The sequence below is a fragment of the Dasypus novemcinctus genome, chromosome 13 (assembly GCF_030445035.2).
Source record: "Dasypus novemcinctus isolate mDasNov1 chromosome 13, mDasNov1.1.hap2, whole genome shotgun sequence".
Classification (NCBI taxonomy): domain Eukaryota; kingdom Metazoa; phylum Chordata; class Mammalia; order Cingulata; family Dasypodidae; genus Dasypus; species Dasypus novemcinctus.
The window spans coordinates 22,313,310-22,330,905 of NC_080685.1; the positions used below are offsets into that span (position 1 = coordinate 22,313,310).

Here is a 17,596-nt window from a genome sequence, read left to right on the forward strand (position 1 = left end):
ATAGGCTCACTCACCAAACATCACTGAATTTCCGCATTCTGCTTGTAGGAAGAAAAACAGAAAGGAGCTGTCCATCAGTGATGGCCAGGTACAATTACCACCAAGCAAGAATCCAGCTATTGCCTTCTTTGTCTACTTCCCAAAGTCCAGAGTACAGTAGAATTACTCTATGATCCAGTAATCTACAACTGTTAGTCACAAGTACTCTGGACCCACACCAACTCATCTAATAGTAATTAGGGATCAATATCAGACTACAAAGAAAGCATCCTCTCTCCAGTTGGCCCTCATGTAACCAACACCTGAACCATGAAAAAACATAGCAAGACAGCTGGGAAAATCTTTTTTAACCATAGTTACTGCGTCATGGAAGGATATTTGATTGTATAAACTAAGCTGTAGCTACAGAGTAAATTATTTCTGTTTGTTGAAGCAGAAGGGGATGAGAGGTTTGGGGCTCTCGGGTTCACTTTCCACTGAACTACATCCTGATCTATAAAACGCTTAGAACTTCAACTGGAAGAGAGCAACATGCCTGGGAAACTCGACCATCTGCATAATGTTCACTTTTGAGAAATGCTGCTACTCCAGCATTTGCATGCATCTATGTAATGATAAAGAAAGAAGAAAAAAAAATCACTAGAATTTCATTAGAAAAATACAATTGTATGTGGTGTTAAGTCGGCAATTCGTCAGCTCTGACACGAGGAGTGCATGGTATATGCCAGCCACACTGGCCTTCTTTCAGAGCCCGCCTCACAAAGCCACAGCACATGCTGTTTCTTCTAACAGAAAAGGCCAGTACCACTTCCCCTGGCCTCACTTTACCTACCTAACGAAGGCCTACCTATGCTAATTGGAAAAACCTTCCATTCCCCAGCCTGGGTCAGGTAATTTCCTCAACTATAATTGACTTTGCTAATTATTTGCTTAGGGTCAGCTCCTCCCAGACTATAAGCCCTCCCCATGAAGTCAGTCCTGACACCAAGACTGACACACAATAGGCACTTTGAGAACTGTTGAATAAGCAACTTCTGTGGAGAACCATGTGATACATGTGGACCTGAGCCAACGATGGTCAAAATGCACTGGTTGTCTAGAATAGGCAGATCTGGGAAGCAGATCCACCTCTTCTTGCAAGGCCCATTATATTTATATTCTAATGAGAAACCCTGCTGAGGGGAAATTGGAAGTTGAGCACAATGGTACAAAAACAAACACCAGCAAGTTATGCAAAGATGATACCTAGAACACAGGTCAAAGAGGTTGAGGATGGCTCCTAAGGGATGCTACCGAGAGGCATACCCCAGAAGAACACAAAAAAAACAAAAGGGCAAATTCACTGTTTTAAGAGCTGCTCCCAGGTCAGCAAGACCCGACAATTTTCCAAAAAAAAAAAAAAATGAGATCATTACAAAAAGAAGCATTTCAGCCATGGCACCACGGTGGGGGGAGGAGAGCATGGGGGTCTCCCTCCCATTAGATAGGTCTTTCCTATCATGAAGTGGACACCTAACACTAACTTCTTTTAGGCCATTAAGGATTCAAAATCATTAACTAATATGTTTTTCTCTAATTCCATGCTTCTACGCAAACTCTGAACATGTCTGGTTTGCCTAAATGGAGAATACAGCCCCCCTCATGGGCTACAATATGTATCTATGGCTGTTGTGGTTTTCACTGTAGATTAAGTGTTCAGATTGTGGTTGTTTTCCAAATAGCTCAACTCCAAACATGTGCCCTTATACCCTTTCTTGGCATTTTAGTTTGCGTGACAGCATTTCTTGTTTTAAGTTAACACAATAGCATACCATGAATTTTATATACCAGACTCAAGGGCTTGGTTATTGTGAATCCAACTTGAGATATAGGATCTACTTCAGACAGACTGACAAATCAAGTATGAGCATTCAGGAGTAAGGATCTGCCCCTGGATTTTGGGAAACACACTGGAGTTATGAGAACCCCACTAGAGGCAATTTGGTAGATGCTTACAGTTCTCTCTCCAGTAATGTAGCACTCCATTCTTTTTCTAATTAGATTCCCTATAAAGAGAAAAATTATTTTAAGATGAAGGGGACTGGGTGGTTAATAGAAACAAAGAAAACAAGCTATGCTATATACCAAAAACTTAGTGACTGAATCCCAGTGAGACAGTATAAAAGAAATCCTATTGTATCTCAGCTAGTATTGACAGATGTCTTTAGCAAGGAAGAGATAAAGGCAATTCAATTTCTTCCTTCTTCAAAAATATTATTCCTAGAACTAATCCCATATCTTTCCTGAATATATTACCGTACTTAAGGCCAACCTGGATTTATCCATTGAAAAGCAAGACCAGTAAAAATTCAAACATTCAAGTATATTTACTTTAAATAATTAGTATCAAAAGTAGGATAGGGGAGCAGGGAAGTGGACTTGGCCCAGTAGTTAGGGCATCTGCCTACCACATGGGAGGTCCGCAGTTCAAACCCCGGGCCTCCTTGACCCGTGTGGAGCTGGCCCATGTGCAGTGCTGATGCGCGCAAGGAGTGCCCTGCCACGCAGGGGTGTCCCCCGCATAGGGGAGCCCCACGCGCAAGGAGTGTGCCCCGTAAGGAGAGCCACCCAGCGCGAAAGAAAGTGCAGCCTGCCCAGGAATGGCGCCGCCCACACGGAGAGCTGACAAAGCAAGATGACGCAACAACAAAAAAAAAGAAACACAGATTCCCGTGCCACTGACAACAACAGAAGCGGACAAAGAAGACGCAGCAAATAGACACAGAGAACAGACAACTGAGGAGGGGGGGTGGGAAGGGGAGAGAAATAAATAAATCTTAAAAAAAATTTTTAAAATAAAAAAAAAACAGTAGGATAGGGGAGCAGATGTAGCTCAGTGGTTGAGTGCCTGATCCCCATGTCCTGGGTTCAATCCCTGGTACCTCCTTAAAAACAAAAGAAAAACCTAACTAGCCACATGTCCCATTATAGAAACTCAGGAATAAAAAATAAAGTAAAATTTAAAAAGTAGGAGGATAGATAGGGCCCTAATATATGTATTTACTAACCTACCACTGTGTTAGTTACTCTTTGTTCTTACAGGGATAGTTGTGAAAGGTGAGGAATTAATGAAATACGTTCCGTGTGGAAACAGAGGTACCTGCACAATGGATTACCTCATGCTGCTGATAGGTCTGGAACCAGAAACAGCCAAACCATCCTGAGGGCCAGCTGGGACAAGGTCATCCCCCAACCCAACCTTCGCTTTGCTTTACAAGATATCTTTTTTTTTTTTTTTTTTTTAAGATTTATTTATTTATTTAATTCCCCTCCCCTCCCCTGGTTGTCTGTTCTTGGTGTCTATTTGCTGCGTCTTGTTTCTTTGTCCGCTTCTGTTGTCGTCAGCGGCACGGGAAGTGTGGGCGGCGCCATTCCTGGGCAGACTGCACTTTCTTTCACGCTGGGCGGCTTTCCTCACAGGTGCACTCCTTGCGCGTGGGGCTCCCACACGCGGGGGACACCCTTGCGTGGCAGGGCACTCCTTGCGTGCATCAGCACTGCACATGGCCAGCTCCACACGGGTTAAGGAGGCCCGGGGTTTGAACCGCGGACCTCCCATGTGGTAGACGGACGCCCTAACCACTGGGCCAAAGTCCGTTTTCCCTACAAGATATCTTGAACTTGAATTTCTACCCCTCCCCTTTTTGAGGTGATTATCTGGACTACTGTGGGAGACAGCCTGCCTCCAGTCACTCCCAATCACTGCCTCAAGACATATTTCCCCACTTTGCTGTCATCTTGTCCCTTAAAACTCACTTAGCAAAGTCCAGACTCCTTGCTCAGAGACTGAGGCACAGCACAACCCAGTCCTACCTCATCCCCCCTGCTCCTCAGCAGAGGCCAAACTGACTGACGTGTGGTCACCCACACCAGCCTACCCTTTGCTCATGTGGCCAACTCTGCCTGGAAGGTATTCTCCACTCTGACCACTTAGTCACAGTAGGAGCTAGGTAAAAAAAAAAAATTTTCCAAGAGAATGAATTCAAGACCTACACATTTGCAAGGCTTGGTTCAAATGTTTGATCATATGCAAATCCTTTCGTGACCACCACAGTATGAAAGTACACTCCTTTCTCTGAATAAGAGGACTCTGAAAAGTTCATTGGTTTCCCACAGCTATTTGAACAATTAGCAGAGCCTGGATTCAAACCCAGTTCTTTCCGGGCTCCTTCCACCGTCTACACAGCCTCCCACCGTGAGGGGTGTGATATGTTATGGGAACACAAGTAGTTCAGCGGAGGAGTGGATAGGGGACGTTTCTAGAAGTGTTTAACAGATAGAGGGGAAGGCATCCCGAGCAGAAGGAAGAGCACATGTAAAATTGTGGTCAAGGAATGGTGAATGGTTCAGAAAAGTAAGCCCAAGTGTATGTTGAAAGTGAGGAGGTCAGGTTAGACTGCGAAGGGCCTTGACTCAGTCCTATAGGTGCCTGTTACAGAGGAGCTTCAGTATTTACATGGCGTGTCCCCCTCAAGATAGGCTCCCTATGAGCAGGCACCACAGCCCTTCTCCGCAGCCTCACACGCAATACAACTGGTGGAAAGCCCACGGGCTTTTCTGGGTCCATTGGTTTTGTGTTGCCAACTAGACCCCAAAACCCCTATGCTTCCACCAGTTTCATGAATACAGAGCATCTGTGCCTCTGACCACGCTTGGAGCCTCAGAAGCTGGTGGCTAAATGTGGCCAAGAGCAAACCCTCCATAGCAGCCATCAATTAGGCTAGGGCCATCTCTGCTATTTATCAGAACTCCTTGACATTGCCTGGGTCCCTTCCTTCCCTGAGGCCAATGCATGTTGCAAAGCTCCCTAAAGAGCATATTAATTGTTGCACTTGGGATGTGCTAAGCACTATGTGCATTCTCCCATCTAATTCTCATGACAGAGAAGTTGAATTCGATTATGCCCAACTTAATGAAATAGAGGCTTAGAGAATAAGATGCAAAGTCAGGTCTGGAATGCAGGTTTCCAAGCCCAAAGTCCGTGCTCCTAACTGTTTAGCCACAGTACCTACCAGGCAAAGAGATTAAGGTAATCTGGGCAGTCCTGGGCAGTCCCTCATGAAAGACCAAGGAAAGGGGCTACTGAGATCTTGAGGAAAACAGCTCTAGCTCTAGCTTGTATCTAGCTTGCATCAAATCCCTGTAAAATGAATGAGAAAATAATTTGGCCAAGAGGTGGCCAGAGGAGCCCATTTGCATATGATCAGACTTTGGACATCAGATGACCTGAGACTCAATCCCTCAGCCTCTTTTCCTGAGGAGCAGGCTCACCAAAACATCCTGCTTCTGTTCTTCCAGCTCTTTCCCCGCCACACTAACTCCCATTTATCCAAATATCGAAGCATCTACTCCGTGCTAGACTTTGTTCTAAGGGTTTGGGACACGGCAAATAATAAGGACGAGCTCTCTTGAAGCTTAACATCAGACAAAGGTAGCAAGTAAACAAGATGACTTCTGACAATAATGACAAGGACTGACAAGAGATAGTGGTGGGGTGGAGGCTGACATATAAAGCCCTTCCTAGGGAGGTAACATTTTCATTCACACCCAAATGACGAGACAGCCACACAATGATCTGAGGAAGGAACAGACGGTTTCAGCGTTCGTGGCCCCAGGAAGGGCCCTCAGTGTCCTAAAGACAGAGAGGGAATGAGTGGGCTTGGGTTTTGGAACACTTCTCAGCCCTACTGTTGTGGAGTTTAAGAGAAGTTCAATTATTTGAGTATAGAGGCCAGGACTCAGGAATGATTTTGAGAAGGAAAAATGGTTTATTGACAGCCGGCCGGTCTCGGGAGCTTTCAGTTTGAATCTCGAGCCCTGAACAAGATTTTCAAACGTCTTTTATACAGAGAGGAAAGGCCAAATGGTCTCTTTGTTTCAGTTCTCAATAGGCTTCAATTAGCATATATCTTCCACATCTTAGGTAAGCTTTTAGCATGGACTCCAGACATTCTAGATAAGCCTTTAGCTTATTTGGTTTTTGCATTTCCCCTAAATACTTAAAGTTTATAGCCCTTGCATTGTTAAACATTTCCTGGGACTGGAGCCGCTGCCACTGTCCCTAAGGGCAGGACTGCAGCCTCTTACCGTTCCACACCCACAAGTCAAACAACTTAGTTATCTCTGAAGAGACACAGAGCCTTCCACCCATAGCCCACATCACTACCACATACCTGCTCTGGGAATAGTGAGGCCATCGGGGCTACTACCACACTCAGACCTGCAATGAAGGTTATTCCCCAGGAAATGGACCAGCTGCAGGAAGCCAGTGACAATTTCATTTTCTAACTCCAGGCATCTGCATTATCCCTGGTGAGCTGGAGAGGATGTTACTCATCATCTAATCTCAGATCCTTATTTACTGGTGAGTAGAGAGATGGCAAGACTTGGACAAAGTGTCCTGACTGCAAGGCTGTTTCTTCCCACTACTCCACAGAGCCTTTGGATACACACTTCTGTAATTCAACACTTCATGTTTGTGCTTTTAATCCCCCCAGGCACATTCAGGGATGTAATTTTATTTTCAATACAGTCCTGAAAGAAAGAGGAGAGCCCTCATTTGCTAGATGTTGACACTGTGACTCAGAGGGGCTGAGTTGTCTAATGACCTGCCACTTAAAAATGACACAAAACCCAGGATATTTGTAATCTAGTCAGTCCTGTGTTTTTCCCCCTAGAGTAGGGGTTCTTAACCTTTTTTGTTGCATGAACCCCTGTGCCAGTCAGGTGAAAACCAAGGACCCCTTACTAAGTCCACACTATGCTGTGTGTTATTTAATAAACATATCACACCTGCACCAACACAGCCCCACAAGAATAATAGCTTTTTGAATTTCAATTCAAGCTCATGGACCCTTTGTGAAGAACCCCTGCCCTGAGGCTACGTGGCTGCCTAGCAACTGGTTTGTGATCATTGGACATCATCACTAACAACTTCTTATCGCATAAAAAAGAGCTAGAGATAAGAACAATTTAGCAGTCATAACACAAAGACTCAAAGTCCCTGCGATCTTTGCTTCAGGAAAGAACATGGACTCTGAGTAACAAGATAGCCAAGGCCCAAGATAATCAGCCCCAAGATAATCAGCCGACTGGACAGGGGCCTGGGAGTGTGGTGGTGCCACAGGGCCAGGATCGCCAAGGAGGAATGTGTTCCTCTCCGGGGCCAACCCAGACCGGGACTCTCCATAGCTGGTAAACCCTTAGGTGAAAGTTATACTTAAATCCCTTGACTCTTCTGCTTAGGAAACAAGCTGCCTGGAGGTCCCAAACCTGCCTGCACATCTGAATCATCTGAGGGAGCTTTAGGGGTAAAAAAAAAAAATGAAGTTATTTCCAGACCCACATAAGAGTCAAAGAATGGGAATCTCCAAAGGATAGAGGCCTAAAAATCCACTGGTTTTTCCTCCTTGCTAAGTGCTAAATATAACATGATGAAAAGAAGGGAGATGCCTGTGTTTATTATCCTTTGGGAACGTTAAGTTAGCTTGTGTCCTTTAAGGGCTACTTTCAAAAGAAAATCTCTAATAGCCCAAACCCCTGCAGAGGTGGGCAAGGTCCCGGGCTGTAGCTTCCCGGTGACCTGTGAATTCTCTTTTCTCACTCTCTTTGGCCAAACCTCAAATCCCCAAATGACCCTGGGAAAGCTTGCTCTGAGGATCAGTCCACCAACTCCCCTGTAAGGCAGATACTAACTTGCAAGGGTCAGGAGCACCCCAAGCGAGAGGCTTGCAGTGTGGACGCTGCCCCCTGTCCAGGGGCCTGCCTCCTTCCCCATGGGCCTCTATTCTGCCCTGGACGGCCAGCTACTGGCTTGGGAACACAGAGAAGAAGAGAAAGAAGGCAGTCCAGGCCCCGGTGGCCTGCACCCTCGGTCAGGGGAAGGCAAGTCAGAGATTCTTACCTGGATCTGAAAGGGAGAGAAGCCACTCCAGCGCTCACTTGGGAATTCCTCTCTGCTGGTGAGCACTAGTCTTGGAACTCACTGGACTTTGAACAAAGATTGATTTAAAAGCTGATGTATTTAACAGGGACGTGTGGTCTGAGTTTAGGTGACCTCTGTCCTGCTTCCTGCCAGCTGACTGGGCCCTGAGCTGGGAAAGCCTGAAAAACCCTCGGCTAACAAGTGCTCGGCCCACCTGCCCCACGGGCTGGGGATGCGGCTCCTGCCTGCCCTTCCCCAGGAATGAGGAAGGGCGAGGAGGGGAGGGGAGCTCAGGCAGGGAGGAGTGCCTCTGCGCTCCTCAGTTCTCTCCCCTAGGCAGATGCCTTGGTCACACCCAACCGACACCCAATTCCCTTAGTAGCGTCCACTGTCCCTCAGCCCAAGGTCGCACCTGAGCCCGGCAGCCATCACCCAGCTCACCCACAGGCCCTCCTGAGAAGCAGCAGCCCCCGCCCCCCCCCCCCCATGGCCCCAGCAGCAGGCCACGAAGCCCCAGTCAACTGGGCAGGAGCGCTCGGTTTGCCCGTGCTCCCACCCCTCGCCCTGGGAGCTCTCACTGGGGCCCTCCCTGGGACTTCACCCGCAAAGCCCACGCTGTTATTTCCCAGACTCCCTTCCTCCTCTTCTTCACACTCTTCCTCCCTCTCTCTTCCTTCCCTTATACACCTGCCTGAGGGCGTCTGTTCCCACGCTCTAACCTCCCTGAAGAGTGTCTTCCCTTCCCGCACACTCAGCGGCCCTCAGGGTAGGTGGAGGGCATTTTGAAAAGCACCCGGGCAGCAGGTGGTGTGTGGGGTGCTCAGCTCTAGCCCCAGCAAGGCCCCGCCACTGCTCCCTCAGGGGCACCCACACAGGCCCTGCCCGGGGTCTTCAGCCCACGCTGGAAAGCAGTGCGAGGGAGGCTCCCGGCAGCGAGGCCCAGGCGAGGCCCAGGCAGCGGGGCGGACCCCTCCTCCACCCCACAGGAAGGCTGCTGGGCCATGGCTTCGTCCCCAACAAAGCCAGGGGGTAAATGGTTGAAAACAACAGCTATCTGAATAGTTTCCTGAGACCAGGTCATCTTCCGCCTCAAGGCTGTGCCCTCTGGGCCTTCTGCCTGTTTTCCAAAGCTGCAGGAAAAATGGAAAAATCTGGATTTAGGGTCAGAACGCCTGGGTTCAAATTTCAGCTCCACCATTTCCCGTTTGCTATAGGGTCATTTTTACCCTGAGTCTCACCTTCATCATCTGTAAACAGTTATTGTTGTTAGGGATTTCTTCTTTACACTGTGCCAAAATTTTTGTTTGTTACCCTTACCCGTAAACCATAAGGGTTCCCTCTGAACCTTAGTTGACACACTATTATCCTGCCTAGCAGCCCTTCATAAACTTGAAGCCTGATGTACCCCCATAAGCCTTCTTTTCTCTGGGATTCATTGAATGCCCTTCATTCCTATGCCTTAACTGATTTGTCAACGTCCCTCTTAAAATCTAGGGCCTAAAGATGAAACTTTTAAGATGAGGGAACCATTCTGTCTTGAGTGTTGGGCTGGCTACACAAATGTCTACAATTACCAAAAATTCATCAATCTATACACTTAAAATAGGTGAATTATATTATATGTAAATAATACCTTAATTTTTTAAAAAAGCCCAAGTCAGTAAAACTGATTCTGGAAATTATTAAAATAAAGTTGAATGACAAAAAAAAAAAGAGGCAGTCCTCATGGTAGCACACTCAGCCCTCAGCCTAGAGCCTAGTCAGACTTGCCCTCCTGTGACGGCACAAATAAAACAAATAGCTACAGACTTTTAGACTGGAAATAGAAGAGGTCCTGAAATGCAAAGACTGTTAGTTCAAAATCAAATAAAAATGAGCAAGTGTTTAAAAAAAACAAATGGCAAAAAAGCAATGACAAAACCTTTTTTCCAGTGGAGTGTTGAAGTGAAAGAGATTTCTCCCACAGAAGCTTTGAATAACCATCAAGAACTGGAGGAAACAATTTTCTCAAAGCTCCAGAAAACAAAGGACTGCAGTCTCAGATTAAATTAAAGAAAAAGCTGTAACCCAGGGTTAAGAATTAACAAATAATTATGATTACTATGTAAATCATTACATAGATGCCTTATATTATAAAATAGCTGAAATTACTGAAGCTGGCTAGAGTGGTGCCACCCCTCTAGCCAGTTGGCTCCGGATCTAATTTCCGCTTTCGGGGATGCTCACCGCTGTGATGGTAACTCTAGCCCGCGCTCACCCTTGTGTCGGCTGGCTGTTGGAGTGGTCACCATTCCACCCTCCTTAAATAGCCATGTGGAAAACCTTGTGACTGACCTCTGTTCTGTACTTTCCTGTCTCCGAATCTCCATCTTGGAAAATGATTGTAACTTTGTAACTCCCCCTGGTTTGGGGTCCACCCAAACCCTTAATGTTTAGGGTTCAACCCGTTAATGTTTATTAATGAAGGAACCTGTGTCCAGCGCCACTCCAATTACTCATTAGGATCTGATGTTATAAAATACTAGAATTTCTGCAGATCAGAGAGGCAGTTTTGGAACCATCTAAGGCAATCTACATCCTTTGCGTGTGCAACCAAATAAATCCCATTCTTCGAAACTCCATTCTCAGGCACTGGATTAAAGACATATCGAGGAAAAAGACCCCATTTTGGCTCAGTATCAAAGCCTATTCAAAAGGGTAGTATCTCCTTCCCCCTCGCCCCACCCTCTCAGCCTGAAGCTTGCTGGCCTTTTTATGTGCGGATTCCTGTTCCCAGTCCCAGAAGGAGCAGCTACACGTTACGCACAAGATGGGAGCACATAAGTCTGGCCTGATCTGCCTGGTAGTTGCCTGAGGACTCACTATCCCAGCACTTGGCCTGGTTTGTAGAAGGCAGCTCGTAGAACGCTGTGGGAGAGCAGCCAAGTCATGCTGCCTTGGGCAAGAGATTGTTGCCCGTAAGGCTGCAGTGTCTGGGACTGGGCCTTGAGGACACTGTTTCCTAGGAAAGAGGGGACATTTGTAAGCATCTAAGCACACATAGAAAAGATCAAGGGGGCCCCTGGGCTTTGGCCTGCAGCTATTCTCATATAGCCCATTTATGGATAAGCCCTGAAGGAGAGCACTTACAGGGTCAATGTGCAAAGTCTGGGAAAGGAGTTTTCTTTTATTGTTGTTAGCTCCTCACATTCAAGGAAAACTCAGTCTTAACAATAGCTGGATACAAGTTTAAGGAACAGATGGAATGGGAATACAGGCTGTAAGCAATTCCAACAAATCAGAATATAAACTATAAGCTTTATAGCTACGTTACATTTCTTAAACTTGATAACTGCATTTAAGGTGGTTACGTGAGTGAGTATCCTTGTTCTTAGGAAATGTGCGTGGCTGCAGAATCTAAATTTCCACAATAACACATTGAAATATCTAAATATTCACGTTGCAACAAAAGGTTACAAAACATGCAAAGAAACAGGAAGCAATGGCCCAGGAAAAGGAGAAGATTAAAGCATGAGAAGCCATCAATGAGGAGGACCAGACCTAGGACATACCTGACGAGGACTTAAAAAACGATCCTAAATATGCTCGAAGGAAAACATGGACAAAAGAATTAAAGGAAATCTTTATTATTTTATTGGAGACCATGGGCAGACTCTCTTCTCTTTACCCTGGTGAACTATACAAATAGTTTCTATGTGTATCATGATGGAAAAAAGATTGGGAAATATTTCTAGTTTTCCATTTCTAACCAGTTGCACAAAATGTTGTGTTGTGCGCAAGGGGGAATGCTTCCATAAAGCCCTAACCTCCTGAGTGACCGCTTGTGTACCTGCAGCTGGCTTGTTTTCATCAGCCAGTTTGTACAATGTGTGCCCATCAATTAAAAGGGCTTTTTCTGTCAAAAATGATAATAATAATGTCATTATGTACCTAGAGTTTATCAAGTTCTAGGTACTCTACAAATGTCTTCTTACTTAATTCTCCAAACAATTCTATGAGGTTTTTAGTTTTATCTTTATTTTACAGACAAGAAAGCTGTAGCTTTGAAAGGCAAAGTAACTACTAAGTGTAGAACTATTTCTGGAAATATGGCAGACCAGATAAACTGAAAACCCTTTTAATAAAAAGTTCATTGAAATACTGAGTAAAGCATATAAAATATTTTTTCAAATAGATCATTGAATTTGGAAGAAAGGAAAAGAAATCTCTAAAGTCCAGAAATGAAGAGAAGACTGAAAACCATTAACTAAGCAGTTTGTTTTCAGAGGATCACTTTTAGACAGGAGATAAGACCTAGTAACAGACCTGCAAGAGAGCAGAGGCTCTCAAAAGCTGCCTTCTTGGTGAAAGGATGGGTGAAAACCAGCCCTGATGGCAAAAGGAGTTGTCTTCATTCCTTCATTTCCTTCTATTTGATTCATTAGACATTTTTTGAAGTCTACTATATCCTAGGCTTATATTCTAGTCATTTGGTTTATACCATAAACAAAACAAATAAAATCCCACTACCCATGGAATTTATATTCTTGTTGGGGGTGGACAGAAAAGAAATCATAAACATATACATAAGTGTGGTAGTGAGGCAGGTTAATAGAGGGAACACCTGGCAGAGCTGGTGGAAAACATGGCCGCAAGACTCCTGCAGGGTCCCACAGGACCCTGGCCACAAGGTCCCATTTGGAACTCTTTACTGGGGTTAAGGAGAAGCCCCGGATAAACCCAAACACTCCTCCTCCTTGGGTCCCTGAGAGCTAACAGGCAGGGAACATAAGGCAACCAATCAGAACCACAAATAGCTGGCACCCCACCCCAACATTATGAAAGGGGAGGAGGAAATGTTTTAAAAAGCCCAAACTGGGGCCCCCACATCCACATCTCACTCTGCAGCATGCCCACAGCCCATGTCTAGGACTGTGTACTCTTTCCTTGTTTCTTTTTCTTTAAGATTTAGTTTATTTATTTATTCACCCCCCTTCGTTGTCTGCTCTGTCTGTTTCCATTTGCTGTATGCTTGTCATCTTTTTTAGGAGGCACCAAGAACCAAACTGGGGACTTCTCATGTGGGAGAGAGGCTCTCAATCACTTGAGCCACCTCCACTCTCTGCTTTGTTGTGTTTCCTCTTTGTGTCTCCTTGTGGCATCAGCTCGCCATGCCAGATCTTCATGCCAGCATGCCTTCTTGCTCATCTTCTCCAGGAGGTACTGGGAATCAAACTGGGGACCTCCCATGTGGTAGGCAGGAGCCCAATTGCTTGAGCCACATCCACTTCCCTTCTTTTCTTATTTCTTAATAAACTCCACTCCCTTACCTATCCTATGGCAAGTTCTTAAATTCTTTTATGCCAAGAACATAGAAACCCAGAACACAGAGACTTCTGCCAACAGTAGAAGGGGGCATTTTATGGAAGAAGGAAAAAAAAAAAAAGAATGGAGAAAAAAGGGATCCAGGAAATAACAAGGAAGCTATCTATCTTGGCTTAGACTATGGGAAGAAAAAAGAATTCTTCCCTGCAAATTCCCAACTGCAGATCTGCCCTCATAGGGGATGAGGTTGTAACTGACACTAATTTCTTGAATGATCCAGAAACACCAAGGCAACTAATTAACATAAATTGGTCCCAGATTGTAGTGCCTTACCCCAAGCCCCCAACCCTTTCCCAGAAGTATGGAGAGGTGCTGCCAGACAAAAGCAAAAGAAAATCCTCCATGCAGGCAGCTCCGAGTTCCCACAGATAAAGCCCAGCTGAACTTGATCTCACAATTTAAAAATACAAAACTATGAATGGCAGATTTAGGATTCAATAGAGTATCTGTTCGATTCCAAAGCCTATGCTCATAACCCTTAACCATACACTCTCCACACATGAACCAGGGCTTATCCCACATGCCCTCATGGGCAGAGTTGCCTCAATGCCCATAATATTCAGGATCACAGAATCTTAGAGTTGGAAGGGACTGGAAAAATCGCCCACTCCATTCTTCCTAATGATGTCAGACATCTTTCAGCACCACTCTTCACAGATCATTGTTAGCCTTTTTTGAATACCTCTAGGGAAGGAGAATACATTCCTTCCCTTTATGGTGGGAGGCCTTCCCTAGAGACCAGCTGACACTACTTATTGAGACAGATGCTCTTGGGCAGGATAATTAGCTGGAGGAACTTAAGCTTCTGTTATCTATAAAATGGAGATATCATATCAGGGTCATGATGAGGGCTAAACACAATATGGATATAAAGGCCTTTCATATAAAGGACCAGGCACATAATAGATACTCAATAAATGTTATTTTCCCTTCTCATTAATAGAGTTACTGTGCTCTGCATAAATCAGATCACTGGATCCAGTTATAGGCATGAGATTTTTTTTTAGCTTTTTATTTTGAAATATGTTCGAATTTGCTGTACAGTTACAAAAATAATGCAAACCTCATATAGAGAATTCCAACATACCCCTAACCTCCAGATACCTAGTCCACCAATTTTAACTTTTTGCCACATTTTCCATATCCTTCTATCTATGCATCTATCATCATCTATCCATCCATTTTTTGAACACTTGAGAGCAGGTTGTACATATCATATACCTTGAAACTTTAATATTGCCATCTACATTTCCTAAGAAAAAGGATATTCACTTACATAAGCACCTTAAATGCTGGTATCAAGGTCAATAAATTTTTTTAAAAGATTTATTTTATTTCTTTCTCTCCCTTCCCCGCCCCCCCCCCCCCCAGTTGTCTGCTCTCTGTCCATTTGCTATGTGTTCTTCTGCATCTGCTTGCATTATCAGGTGGCACTGGGAAACTGTGTCTCTTTTTTGTTGCGTCATCTTGCTGCGTCAGTTCTGTGTGTGTGTGGTGCCACTCCTGGGCAGGCTGTGCTTTTTTTCATGCGGGGTGGCTCTCCTTGTGGGGTGCATACCTTGTGCGTGGGGTACCCCTCCATGGGGCCCCTGTGCGGCACGTCATTCCTTTGCACACAGCAACACTGCGCGTGGGCCTGCTTACCACACGGGTCAGGAGGCCCTGGGGATCGAACCCTGGACCCTCCATATGGTAAATGGACGCTCTATCAGTGGAGCCACGTCCGCTTCCCAAGTTCAATAAATTTAACATTGATATAAAACTTACAGTCTATATTCCAGTTTTTTCATATGTCCTAATAATGTCCCTCTGAGCTTTTACGCCTCTCTTGCTAGATCCCATCCCAGATCATGTATTGCATTTAATTGTCATTGTTGCTTTAATTACTTTCTTTTAATTGTGGGAACTTACATGTAACAAACTTTCCCAACTCAGCCACTTCTAGGCATACCATTCAATGGGATTAATCACATTCATAATATTGTGGCTTGTTGAGGGACATCTGGATGTTCTTGTATACAGGATTCCAGTCTCTACTCTTCACATTTGGGGTCCATTCTTGGTATAACCACCACCACCCCCATTTTTATTCCAACTTCAGGTCCAATTGTCCCTGTGTTACCTTGTCTTTTTAGTAGTTCATTAACTTACTGCCAACCTGGTGTTTTAAGCTCCAGCAGCTCTCTGTCTCTGTGCTGTGTCAATGTTTATAACAGTCTCCCCTTTCTACACCCTCGTGATCTTCTGGCCTCATCCACCACCCAAAGAAGCAGCCCATGTAGTCTGCATACCTTTGGAGGAATTTATTAGGCCAGGGTCCAGATGCAGGACTGAGATAAATGTTTTACAGCAGCGGGAGGCCCAGGGTGATGGGAGGGGTACAGGGCAATGCCACACGGCTTCGCAGCATCCCGCACTATGGCCTCACATGGCTGCTGATCGGAACTTTCTAGTTTTGTTGGCTACCAGGCAGTAGACCAGGGGAGGCCCAAGGACCCCTGGAGAGCTGTGAATTATTAACGCTTGCAAGCTGCCTGCAAAGGATAATTTAGGAGGCCCAGCTGGGGTGGGGAAGGGGAAGGGTGCAGAAATGCCCCCACCCTTGCCAGCTGTGCTGTAAGTGCCCTCTGGCCCTGAGGCTTGGTTTCCTTCCAGAGAATGGTTGACCTCACCAGAGTACAGTTCACCCTCTCCAGGGGAGATGCCAGATCCATACACTGGGCCCCGTGAGCGAGGAGGGGCTGAGTCCATAGTGGAAAAGGGTAGTCAATCCCTCTTCTCTACCAGCCTCTGATGGCTTCCGGCCACCAAAGCTGCCAACCATCTCACCACTCACCAAGCAGGTGCAAAACCAGAACAGGCCAAGGACCAGAGGAGTTCTCCCCAGCAAACGCCCAAACACACACACTAAGAGACGAGGGTGGCTGCACCTAGGCAGGTGAGAAGGGTAAATGTGACAGAAGGCAGACATGGCATCTCCGTTGCCTGAAATTTCAACATGGCTGAGTGAAATGTGGAGTTAGCCACAAAAGCTGAAGTGCTCTTTGGCTGCAGTAAACAGACAGGCTCTGACTAGCCTGAGGCAGATGGCAGGTCTGAGCCCCAAACTGGACACACTGGACTATGTTCAGGGAAGAGTAACAAGGATGAAGAAAATCTTCAAACCATTACTTAAGTAATAGTTAAAGAAACTGAGGCTATTTAGCCCAGAAAAGAGAAATGTTAGAGAGAATGATGCCTTTCTTCGGAGATTTGATAGACACCCATGTAGAAAGGGAAAACTATGCCCTTTTCATTTGAACCTATAATTAGCACTGTGTGTGTTAAATATATGTCCCAGAGACTTAAATCTTCTGTCTGTTCATGTGCCTGTTGAGCCCTGAATCTCAGCAGAGTTGCAACATCTACTCCACAGTTCACTGGACTCACCTAGGACAACTAAAAAGGGGAGGACGATGGGCAACGCCCATCCCAAGGAACAGAGAGTATCTGTAACAGCAGGCAAGATAGTTTCATCCATCTGCCCCATGGGATCTAAGCCCCCTCTCAATTATTAACACAGTGGGCGTCACCATCCCAAAATCCTCAAGATTGGGGAATGAGCAATGGACTAAAATACATTTATTATTATTCGATTACAGACTTACTATTATTTTAGAAATGGAAGAACTTGTATCACTGATATAAAGGCGGTGGCCATCAGAGGTTCTGAAGGAAGGGAGAGGGAAGAAGAGGTGTAATATAGGGGCATCTTCAGGACATTGGAAATGTTCTGCATCACATTGCAATGACAGATACGGGCCATTATACATTTTGTCAAAACTTATACAATTGTGCAGGGCGAAGGGTAAACTATAGTCCATGGTTAGTAGCAATGCTTCAATATGTGTTCATCAATTGTAACAAATGTACCGCTCTAATGAAAGACATCGTTAATGTGGAACAGAGTGGGAAGGAGAGGGAGTGGAGTATATGGGAATCCCCCTCTATTTTTGATGTAACTTTATGTAATCTAAAGCTTCTTTTAACATAAAAACTTTTTTAAAATTTTTAAATCGTTTTATTTGGGAAAAGCGCTTTTTACAAAAGGGCAGCTGCAAAATACAGAGACCTCTGCAACAATTACTTGTTTTTTCTTAAAGTGAAAGAATGGTTGGGATCCAAGGAATCAGAGCAGTAGATGGACAAATCAGGAGCCTCTCCAAGCTATTTTCAGGAAATAGAGCAACAAAATGCAAAGCTAAAATTTCCGATTAAGGGATTCTTCTA

General features: G+C 45.2%; 1 protein-coding gene across 5 annotated transcripts in view; it reads right to left on the bottom strand.

Annotated features, from left to right (window-relative positions):
* Positions 1-9,959, bottom strand: part of PDZK1 (PDZ domain containing 1) — a 41,193-nt gene extending 31,234 nt beyond the window's left edge. Inside the window, exon 1 of one of the 5 annotated variants that reach the window (XM_058309591.1) lies at positions 9,885-9,959. In XM_058309591.1, the coding sequence (XP_058165574.1) occupies positions 9,885-9,946 (62 nt within the window). In that variant the 5' untranslated portion in view covers positions 9,947-9,959. Of the gene's footprint in view, positions 1-1,995; positions 2,020-6,212; positions 6,552-7,942; positions 8,161-9,884 lie in introns of those variants that run through there. The other 4 variants (XM_058309593.2, XM_058309592.2, XM_058309594.2 and 1 more) reach the window with 4 other exon arrangements.
* Positions 9,960-17,596: the final 7,637 nt, after the last annotated feature.